We start from the raw sequence: 12,011 nt of genomic DNA on the forward strand, positions 1-12,011 counted from the left end.
GGGACACGCCTCCATCAGCCCCACACGCAGAGACACGCCTCCATCAGCCCCACACACAGAGACACACCTCCATCGGCCCCACACACACAGGGACACGCCTCCTTCAGCCCCACACACACAGAGACACGCCTCCTTCAGCCCCATACACACAGGGACACGCCTCCTTCAGCCCCACACACAGAGACACGCCTCCATCAGCCCCACACACACAGGGACAACGCCTCCATCAGCCCCAAACACACACAGAGACACGCCTCCATCAGCCCCACACACACAGAGACACGCCTCCTTCAGCCCCACACACACAGAGACACGCCTCCATCAGCCTCACACACACAGACACGCCTCCTTCAGCCCCCCACACACACAGAGACACGCCTCCATCAGCCCCACACACACAGAGACACGCCTCCTTCAGCCCCACACACACAGGGACACGCCTCCATCAGCCCCACACACACAGGGACAACGCCTCCATCAGCCCCACACACACAGAGACACGCCTCCATCAGCTCCATACACACAGGGACACGCCTCCATCAGCCCCACACACAGAGACACGCCTCCATCAGCCCCACACACACAGAGACACGCCTCCATCAGCCCCACACACACAGGGACACGCCTCCATCAGCCCCACACACACAGAGACACGCCTCCTTCAGCCCCACACACACAGGGACAACGCCTCCATCAGCCCCACACACACAGAGACACGCCTCCATCAGCCCCACACACACAGAGACACGCCTCCATCAGCCCCACACACACAGAGACACGCCTCCTTCAGCCCCACACACACAGAGACACGCCTCCTTCAGCCCCACACACACAGAGACATGCCTCCATCAGCCCCACACACAGGGACAACGCCTCCATCAGCCCCACACACACAGAGACACACCTCCATCAGCCCCACACACACAGGGACAACGCCTCCATCAGCCCCACACACACAGGGACACGCCTCCATCAGCCCCACACACACAGGGACACGCCTCCATCAGCCCCACACACAGACAGACACGCCTCCTTCAGCCCCACACACACAGAGACACGCCTCCTTCAGCCCCACACACACAGAGACACGCCTCCATCAGCCCCACACACACAGAGGACTCAACGCCTCCATCAGCTCCATACACAGAGACACGCCTCCATCAGCCCCACACACACAGGGACACGCCTCCATCAGCCCCACACGCAGAGACACGCCTCCATCAGCCCCACACACAGAGACAACACCTCCATCGGCCCCACACACACAGGGACAACGCCTCCTTCAGCCCCACACACACAGAGACACGCCTCCTTCAGCCCCACACACACAGGGACACGCCTCCTTCAGCCCCACACACAGAGACATGCCTCCATCAGCCCCCACACACACAGGGACACGCCTCCATCAGCCCCACACACACAGAGACAACGCCTCCATCAGGCCCCACACACACAGAGACACGCCTCCATCAGCCCCACACACATAGAGACACGCCTCCATCAGCCCCACACACACAGAGACACGCCTCCTTCAGCCCCACACACGACAGAGACACGCCTCCTTCAGCCCCACACACACAGAGACATGCCTCCATCAGCCCCACACACAGGGACACGCCTCCATCAGCCCCACACACACAGAGACACGCCTCCATCAGCCCCACACACACAGAGACACGCCTCCATCAGCCCCACACACACAGAGACACGCCTCCTTCAGCCCCACACACACAGAGACACGCCTCCTTCAGCCCCACATACACAGAGACACGCCTCCTTCAGCCCCACACACACAGAGACACACCTCCTTCAGCCCCACATACACAGAGACACACCTCCATCAGCCCCACACACACAGAGACACGCCTCCCTCTGTTCCACACAGACCAATCACAAGAGCAACTCGTGCTATTAGGAAATGAATATTGCTGAGATAAACTGTATCTGTATGTGTCTGTGTGGGGGGTGTGTGTGTGTGGGGTGTGTGTGAGTGGGGTGTGTCTGTGTGTATGTGTGGGGTGTGTATGTGTGGGGTGTGTGTAAGTGGGGTGTGTGTGAGTGGGGTGTGCGTGTGTGCATGTGTGCATGTGTGTATGGGGTGTGTATGTGTGGGGTTTGTGGTGTGTGGGGTTGTGTGTGAGTGGGGTGTGTGTGAGTGGGGTGTGTGTGTGTGTGTGTGTGTGTGTGCGTGTGGGGCGTGTGAGTGGGGTGTGTGTGTGGGGTGTGTGTGAGTGGGGTGTGTGTGGGGTGTGTGTGAGTGGTGTGTGTGTGTGTGTGGGGTGTGTGAGTGGGGTGTGTGTGTGGGGTGTGTGTGAGTGGTGTGTGTGTGTGGGGTGTGTGGGTGAGGTGTGTGTGGGGTGTGTGTGTGTGGGGTGTGTGTGTGTGTGTGTGTGTGTGTGTGTGTGTGTGAGTGGTGTGTGTGGGGTGTGTGTGTGAGTGGTGTGTGTGTGTGGGGGGTGTATATAACACAAGTTAACGTGTGTTCCTTTCTGAACGTATGAACCTGCAACACAAACACAGCACATCCTAACAGTGTCACACAAAACACTCCGTCACTTATACAACTGTAAACACTGGAGCTTTGTGTGTATGTGTGTGCGAATTCCGTATGTGTGTGAGTGTTTGTGTGCGTGTGTGAGATTTTGTCTGTATTTGTGGTGTATGTATGTGAGAGTTTGGTGTTTATGTGTGTGAGTTTGTGTGCATGTGTGAAAGAGTTTGTGTGTGTGAGTTTGTGTGTGTTTGAGAGTTTGTGTGTGTGTGTGAGATTCTTTCTGTATGTGTGAGAGTTTGTATACATGTGAAAGAGTTTGTCTGCATGTGTGGTGTATATATGTGACAGTTTATGTTTACATGTGTGAGAGTTTTTGTGCATTTTTGAGAGAGACAGAGAGAAAGAAAGATAGAGACAGACAGAGAGGGAGAGAGACTATGTGTTTATCAAAAAAAAGAAACATTAGTCAGTGAGTGAGGAAACACTCGTCCACCACAGAATGACGCGTCCGATTCCTCTGACAGGTTCAGATTCTGTGGTGACCACACCTGTGACCCAAACTGCATAGTTACTAATAAGAAAACACATTTTTGGCTACAACTATCAGACATATTCTTCAATTTGTCAAGGCGTTTCTGGGAGGATCTCAAGCTACTCTGGGGTGTTGTGGAATGGACTCTTACTAGTTAAGGGCACGTCTCCCAACACGCAGCAGTGTCCGACAGACTGAGGACTCTGTGTGTCAGTCCTTCAGTAGACGGCCCTGGTCATGTGACGTCTTCCCCCGTAGCTCACAGGTGTAGCAGGGCAGGTTCTCCATCACACGGGTGTAGCCGGGCAGGTTCTCCATCACACACCTCCTTCAGGAACTACATCACCACATTCCTCACACACACCGCTAGTTTTGCTCGCATTCCTGGGTGTCTCCAATTGGATGTGAGCCAGGGCAGTGTGTGTGTGTGTGTGTTCACCTGGTTTCTCCACCCAGGCCTGAGGTGCCAGTGTGTATCAGCTCTTGAACATTAGCAGAGGTTTGCACAACAGTGTCTCACCACTACATGTAGCGTGCTAGTTCACCCTTCTGAGTGCACACACACACACACACACACACACACACACACACACACACACACACACACACACACACACACGTGTTTGCAGTTCTGAGTTCAAGCAGCCTCATGTCGTAAGAGTAGCTGCGGGTGCCATGTGGGCTCCTTCCAGCCGGGCGCAGATCAGAGTGGCGTCTCCTCCACGTGCTGACGCTCCGTCCTGTGTCTCCGTCCTGTGTCTCCGTCCTGTGTCTCCGTCCTGTGTCTCCGTCTAGAAAAAGAAGAAAGGGAAGAAAAAGAAGAAGAAGAAGGAGAAGGACCTAACCGCAGACAGGTCGGTAACCGGGCAACCATAACAGTAAACATGAAGACAAATATGATTTGTAGGGTTATTTTATTTGCCTCTAAAATGCTTTTACAAACAAATTTTGTTTGTCTATGTGGAATGTGTGGGCCAGTCTGGGGACGTGAGGACGTGAGGACGTGAGGACTTCAGGGCTGTAGAGTCTTTACTGATCAGATGGGACTGCGGTGGTACACTGTTGTCCTGAATCACATTGCACTGAAGCGTCCTCAGCTCCCCAGCCGCCACGTCCCCTAGTGTCTTCTCACGTCCCCCGGTGTGTTCTCACGTCCCCCTGATGTATTCTCACGTCTCCTAATGTGTTCTCACGTCTCCTAATGTGTTCTCACGTCCCCCGATGTATTCTCACGTCTCCTAATGTGTTCTCACATCCCCTAGTGTGTTCTCACGTCCCCGGTGTGTTCTCACGTCCCCTGGTGTGTTCTCACGTTCCCCGATGTGTTCTCACGTCCCCTAGTGTGTTCTCACGTCCCCTGATGTATTCTCACGTCTCCTAATGTGTTCTCACATCCCCTAGTGTGTTCTCACGTCCCCCGGTGTGTTCTCACGTCCCCTGGTGTGTTCTCACGTTCCCCGATGTGTTCTCACGTCCCCTAGTGTGTTCTCACGTCCCCTGATGTATTCTCACGTCTCCTAATGTGTTCTCACATCCCCTAGTGTGTTCTCACTTCCCCCGTTGTGTTCTCACGTCCCCCGATGTGTTCTCACGTCCCGCGGTGTGTTCTCATGTCCCGCGGTGTGTTCTCACGTCCCGCGGTGTGTTCTCATGTCCCCGCGGTGTGTTCTCACGTCCACCGGTGTGTTCTCATGTCCCCTAGTGTGTTCTCACGTGCCCTCGTGTGTTCTCACGTGCCCTAGTTTGTTCTCACGTGCCCTAGTTTGTTCTCACGTCCCCCGGTGTCTTCTCACGTCCTCTAGTGTGTTCTCACATGCCCTAGTGTGTTCTCACGTCCCCTGGTGTGGTCTCACGTCCCCCGTTGTGTTCTCACGTCCCCCCGATGTATTCTCACGTCCCCTGATGTATTCTCACGTCCCCCGGTGTTTTCTCACGTGCCCTAGTGTGTTCTCACGTGCCCTAGTGTGTTCTCACATCCACCGGTGTATTCTCACATCCCCTAGTGTGTTCTCACGTGCCCTAGTTTGTTCTCACGTCCCCCGGTGTCTTCTCACGTCCTCTAGTGTGTTCTCACGTGCCCTAGTGTGTTCTCACGTCCCCCGGTGTGGTCTCACGTCCCCCGTTGTGTTCTCACGTCCCCTGATGTATTCTCACGTCCCCCGGTGTGTTCTCACGTGCCCTAGTGTGTTCTCAGGTCCACCGGTGTGTTCTCACGTCCCCTAGTGTGTTCTCACATCCCTGGCACGTCCCCTGAAGCTCACAGGCCCTCACATTTGGTGACTGTAATATCTCAGATTGCGCTAGAATGCTGCGCACATCAGGATGCGTTTAGGAATATGATCACTTGCACAAGGGTTGAGAGAATCATCATGTTGAAGCTTTGGAAAAAACTGAGCTCACACTGTCTCACTGGGTTGCTATGACATGGCACGAAAGAATGGAAAATATTTTTCATATTGGTCAATATCGAGTGTTAGCCAATCGCAGACAACAATGACCACTGTGCATTGGAACAGTGTTGTTATGTTGCCATGTGTTCTGTTCAAAATTTATAGTATCGCAGGTTTTTTAAAGAAAGGTTAGTACAGTAAAATGTCATGGCAGGATTCCTCAAACCATGTTTCTCAAGCAGTTGAACCTCATTGTGATTTAAAAGAGAGGCTGGCTGGTAGACAGAACCAGACCCAGAACTCCAGACCCAGAACTCCACTCCTGCTGGAATAAGACCACATAGACGCCAGCACGCAGGGCCGGAGTGGGACACTTTTTCAGCCCGGGAGTTTTATGCCCAAATACGGCCCAAAATTATTTTTCCCTCCCAATCGGCCCAAACTAGAGATGAACATGAACCGGCCCATCGGGAATCCTCCCGAAACTCCCGATTAGCTACTCCGGCTCTGCCAGCACGGGTCCAGCTGCCCGTGTGGTGTGGTAGTGGGTCAGAGTGTGTGTGTGTTTGTGTGTGTGTGTATGTATGTGTGTGTGTGTGTATGTATGTGTGTTTGTGTATGTGTGTTTCTTCTATAATTGTTATAATTGTAGTGTATGTGAGTGTGTGTGTGTGTGTGTGTGTGTGTATGTATGTGTGTTTGTGTATGTTTCTTCTATAATTGTTATAATTGTGTATGTGTGTGTGTGTGTCTGTGTGTGTGTGTGTGTGTGTGTGTGTGTGTGTGTGTACATAGGTCCATTGAGTCCCTGTATGAAGAACTGGCTCTGGACGGCATCCTCGTGCGTCCCAGGAACATCAGACTCTCAGCGTATCTGGGTATGAAAGCCCAACCCTAACCCCTAACCCCTAAACCAGGCCCGTTGACAGTCTTGCTAGCGCCCCCCCCCCCCCCCCCCCCCCCCGCTTTCGTCATTTGAATTTCCTCTGTACCAGACAATCCTTGTGTTAGGTCATATAGTATATAATATAGTCACACATCAAAGCTGTTTCTGACAGCTGACTGGTTTAAGCCTGGTTTATACTTTCGCGAGCGACCGTAGCGCGCGACTCCGCCCACCTCGCGCGACCCTGCGCGAGCGGTGTAGGTGTTTATACTTTCGCAAGCGTCGCTGCAGTGTTCTCCGAAACGATAGGTGGCGATAGGTGGCAGTGAAGAATAAAAAACCTCTGCAAAACCGTGTGAAAGAACATTTTACCTGACCAGAGACCGAATCAGGCATCATACGTAAATATGGCTTTGCAGTGTTGTCCGAAACGATACGTTAACAAATACGAGCCTCTTGTAATTCCAGGGTGAAACACGAGAGAATGTGAAGACGTTAAGATTGGGCGTTTTGAAAATAAACAACCATAAACTAATGTGATAAAAAAGCGAATTATTTCGATTCATTTCGAGTATATGTATAAATATTTAACTTAATTAAGTTTAACGTGCTGGGAATATTGAAATGGACCTTTAAAGTGACGTACAAGTGCTTTAAATTCCACCTTGTATAGGTGTATGAACCCGGCAAACATGACTTTGTCCATCGCGCTGAAGCGCGGCGCGCGCGCGAAGTTACAAAATTCGAGAGGTGCACGACCTCGCGCCGCGACAGCGCGCGAGGCCCCTCGCGCACGAGGCGGAGCCGCAGCGATTACGTCATTTTCGCCGCGCGGACCCTTAAGCCTGGTTTATACTCGACGCGCCGCGAAAAATGACGTAATCGCTGTGGCTCCGCCACGTGCGCGAGGGCCTCGCGCGCTGTCGCGGCGCGAGGTCGTGCACCTCTCGAATTTTGTAACTTCGCGCGCGCGCCGCGCTTCAGCGCGATGGACAATGTCATGTTTGCCGGGTTCATACACCTATACAAGGTGGAATTAAAGCACTTGTACGTCACCTTAAAGGTCCATTTCAATATTTCCCAGCACGTTAAACTTAATTAAGTTAAATATTTGATACAAACTATACTTGACGTGTCGCGAGCGGCGCGAGGGTTCGCGCGGCGAAAATGACGTAATCGCAGTGGCACCGCCCGTGCGCGAGGGCCTCACGCGCTGTCGATTCGCGAGGTCGTGCATCTCTCGAATTTTGTAACTTCGCGCGCGTCGCTTCAGCGCGATGAACAGAGTCAGGGGCGCAGATGGAAATTCTGAAGTGAGGGGGACCAAGCTGTACAGTATATACGTTTATGCTTGTAGATCAGGGGTAATCAACTATATTTCTCCGCGCGCCAAATATGGCAGATAGCTCCGACTTGGCGAACGTAATTTAATGTGTTTGGGGGGGGGGGGTGTGGCGGCGAACGTAACTTGTTGAGCGGGGGGATTTAGCTTAAATTCCAGCACTTTTCAAACCTGGAACACAATGCAACTTTAAAATTCGTCGGGTAAATATTTTTCCTTTCTTTTCTGCGCTCCAGATTTCTGTATTTACTTTAACTATCCACCACTGTATTTCCCGCTGTTGGGCGGGTACCAGCCGGCTACGGTCGGTGCTGGATCAAACCATTTTTCAGTGGGAGGCGGGGGTGTATGCACTTAATGGAAACTATGCAGATAGGTAAAAAATATATATATTTTAGCCATTGAGCTTATTTTGAGTACAGAATTTTATATTAATGAAAGATTTTAAGATTATTAAAAAATGATAGACTTTAAATAAATATAAATTGCTGGGCTCTTTGATGGGCCCCCCTGGCCCTGGGCCCCGGGACAACAGACCCGGTTGTCCCCCCCTGTCGACGGGGCTGCCCCTAACCCCTAACTCTAACCCCCTAACCCCTAACTCTAACCACTTACCCTGAACACTGACTGTCCTAGCATTGATCTCACATCTCTGTTTGGTCATTTTGGGGTGTTTCTGTATTAACATGTTCAACATTTCTACTTATCCAGCCTTGACAGAAGCAAGTGCAAGATCTCTGTCAGGGTGCCAGTAGAGGGGGCGGGGCTCCCAGAGGGCGGGGCTCCCAGGAGGCAGGGTCCAGGGGGCGGGGTTCCAGGGGTGGGGTTCCAGGGGGAGGGGTCCAGGGGGGCTGGTATTTGCTGGGACAGGTCACATTTGTTCCACTTTTCTGAGGTCATGTGTGCTGTTGCATTAGACCTGGGCCGTCACCTCCACCTCCTCCACCTACACACACGCACGCACACACACACACACACACACACAAATAATGTTCCGTAATTTAATTCAGTGCATGCTAAATCCAGAAATGTCGTTGATGCTGTGGTGAAGATCTTGCCACTGCCTGAGTGTGTGTGCAGCTGCTCAGATGTTTCTCAGATGTTTTCATGACGGGAGACGGGTGGTGTTGTTGGACTCTGGGCTTCCCACTGAGGTTAATAAAGTTCCAGGCTGTTTTGGCACAAGCAGGGTGTGATGTAAACACACCCACATCAGTCCTGACACGCAGGCACCGCGTGACTTCGCAGGAGCAAGCAGGGTTGCCACGGTGATGTGATGTAATCTCATTCAGAGGGAGGTTCACCTGTCCTGCTGAGAGCCGGACGCTGCTGATATATGGAGATGGATCCTCGTCCCATACGGAGAAATGGGCCTTCTCCAGGTCTTCATATCATGACCTTTCTGTGTGTATTTTTGTCCTGACTGGCTTGTTGCTTTACATGTTCATACAGGAGCCGCTGCTGCACACACAGGCCACTGTCTTCATCTGGACGTACCCTACGTTTAAATAAACCTGATGGTTATTGGTGTGTTTGTGGGCCTGTGTGTCTCCAGGAGAGAGCTGCTACCTCGGGAGCAGTCTGAGGCAGGCAGCTGTGGAACCAATGCCCTCTCTGGGGGACGTCAGGCAGCTGGTGACCCTGTACGGCGTGCTGCCACTGGGTGAGTGTGTGTGTGTGTGTGTGTGTGTGAGTAAGTGTGTGTGTGTGTGTGTGTGTGTGTGTATGTGAGAGTATGTGTGTGTGTGTGTGTGTGTGTGTGTGTGTGTGTGTGTGTGTGTGTGTGAGTGCTGTGTCTGGGTGAGTGTTCCAGGCCCACTTGTGTGTATTCTAGCCCAGAGTCGTACTACACAACCCAGAAAAGCCAGAGCTTGTTACCATAGCAATACAGGCAGATATGAAAGAAGGCGGAGCTCTATCATTCCCATGAAACAGAATAATCAAAAAGAAGTATGGTACCGACAAAAAAGTGAGAGTGGCTGATAATGATGAAGATGATGGTGGTGTGTGTGTGTGTGTGTGTGTGTGTGTGTGTGTGTGTGTGTGTGTGTGTGTGTGTGTGTGTGTGTGTGTGTGTGTGTGTGTGTGGAACATGATGATGGATTAGAGCTATTGTGTCCACAAAAACAAAAGAAACATCTAAAGGGTACTATGGAAACCGTGGGAACTGTAGAAGAGATGCCATTAATTTTTCAGTATATGTATGTGTGTGTGTGTGTGTGTGTGTGTGTGTGTGTGTGTGTATGTATGTGCATATGTCTGTTTCAGTGTGTGTTTGTGTATGTCTGTGTGTGTGCTTATATGTGTCTGTGTAAGTGTGTGTGTGTGTGTGTGTGTGTGTGTGTGTGTGTGCTGTGTGTTGTGTGTGTGTGTGTGTAGGTGTGTGTGTGTATGTGTCACACATTCTATGCCCTCCTGAACTGGGTCTGACCCTCTGGTGTTGAGTATTTCACCTCCAGGGGTCTTTTGTCATCTCACTAGTACTGAGTGCTGCACTGTCCCGTATCACGCTCAATGTGCCTCTGAAAAAACGTCAGTACAACACAAAATAAAATCTAAGGTTGCTAAAAGTAGCAACTGGTAAAACGCAAGAAAATGTATGTAGTCAACCGGTGCCATAACACAATGCAAAACGAGAGGGAACAAATGCCAGTATAACAACTAAATAAAATTGCATAGGTTCACAGTGGTAGTGGTTTCCCATCTGCTGTGGTGGGAGCAGCACGCTAAGTTCTCTCTCCTCATTTTTCCTTGTTCTAGCACGGCCACCCATTTAGCTTTGTAACCACCAAGCAAGCTACAATAAATGCCCGGTACTGCGTTATAAGCAGCCTCTGCTCATGTTTCCGCTGGAAAAGAACTGAAGTTTGGGTATTACCCCAGAACAGGTGAAGAGTACATTTCAGCCCGCTCTGGCCAATGGAGCTACGGTATAAGTAAGCTCCCCTGAGCTTCGCCACCTACGACCGGGAGGCGGTAATCAGGCAAAAGGTAACACTATGTTCATTACGTAGCAAATAAAAGCCTACTAAAAATCACCACTTATTCACGTGCTACCCACCCGTATTTAACTTACCCCGCCCGCATACCCACCCATATTTAACTTACCCACCCGCATACCCGTATTTAACTTACCCGCCCGCATACCCACCCGTATTTAACTTACCCACCCGCATACCCGTATTTAACTTGCCCGCCTGCATACCCACCCCGTATTTAACTTACCCACCCGCATACCCGTATTTAACTTACCCACCCGCATACCCACCCGTAAAATTTCGGTATGTGTAAACCCACCCCGTTTCAGCATCTATTTGCCCGTACCCCGCGGGTACCCGACCCGGTGCAGGACTCTACCTCCCACACCTCCACCTCCCATACCTCCACCTCCCACACCTCCACCCACCCCCACCTCCACCTCCCACACCTCCACCCTCCCCACACCTCCACCTCCCACACCTCCACCACCCACACCTCCACCCTCCCACACCTCCACCTCCCACACCTCCACCCTCCCACACCTCCACCCTCCAATACCTCCACCACCCACACCTCCACCACCCACACCTCCACCCTCCCACACCTCCACCTCCCACACCTCCACCCTCCCACACCTCCACCCTCCCACACCTCCACCTCCCATACCTCCACCTCCCACACCTCCACCTCCCACACCTCCACCCACCCACACCTCCACCCTCCCACACCTCCACCTCCCCACACCTCCACCCACCCACACCTCCACCTCCCACACCTTCACCTCCCACACCTCCACCTTCCCACACCTCCACCTCCCACACCTCCACCCTCCCACACCTTCACCCTCCAATCCTCCACCTCCCACACTCCACCTCCCACACCTTCACCTCCCACACCTCCACCCTCCCACACCTCCACCCACCCACACCTTCACCTCCCACACCTCCACCTCCCACACCTCCACCCTCCCACACCTCCACACCTCCACCCTCCCACACCTCCACCCTCCAATACCTCCACCTCCCACACCTCACCCTCCACACTTCACCTCCCACACCTCCCACACCTCCACCCTCCCACACCTCCACCCTCCAATACCTCCACCTCCCACACCTCCACCCACCCACACCTCCACCTCCCACACCTCCACCTCCCACACCTCCACCACCACACCTTCACCTCCCACACCTCCACCACCCACACCTCCACCTCCCACACCTCCACCCTCCCACACCTCCACACCTCCACCTCCCACACCTCCACCTCCCACACCTCCACCCCTCCCACACCTCCACCTCCCACACCTCCACCCTCCAATACCTCCACCCTCCCACACCTCCACCTCCCAACACCTCCACCTCCCACACCTCCACCTCCCACACCTCCAC

The 12,011-nt window shown here is 52.7% G+C and overlaps 1 protein-coding gene across 3 annotated transcripts in view; it reads left to right on the top strand.

Moving 5' to 3' along the window:
- The window catches only part of drc11 (dynein regulatory complex subunit 11), a 47,477-nt gene that overhangs the window by 27,198 nt on the left and 8,268 nt on the right, over positions 1-12,011 (top strand). For all 3 annotated transcript variants that reach the window (XM_076992651.1, XM_076992653.1, XM_076992652.1), the window contains 3 exons: positions 3,822-3,880; positions 6,212-6,294; positions 9,200-9,307. In XM_076992651.1, coding sequence (XP_076848766.1) covers positions 3,822-3,880; positions 6,212-6,294; positions 9,200-9,307 — 250 coding nt within the window. The remainder of the gene's footprint in view (positions 1-3,821; positions 3,881-6,211; positions 6,295-9,199; positions 9,308-12,011) is intronic.

The sequence above is a fragment of the Brachyhypopomus gauderio genome, unplaced genomic scaffold (genome assembly GCF_052324685.1).
Source record: "Brachyhypopomus gauderio isolate BG-103 unplaced genomic scaffold, BGAUD_0.2 sc95, whole genome shotgun sequence".
Lineage (NCBI taxonomy): Eukaryota > Metazoa > Chordata > Actinopteri > Gymnotiformes > Hypopomidae > Brachyhypopomus > Brachyhypopomus gauderio.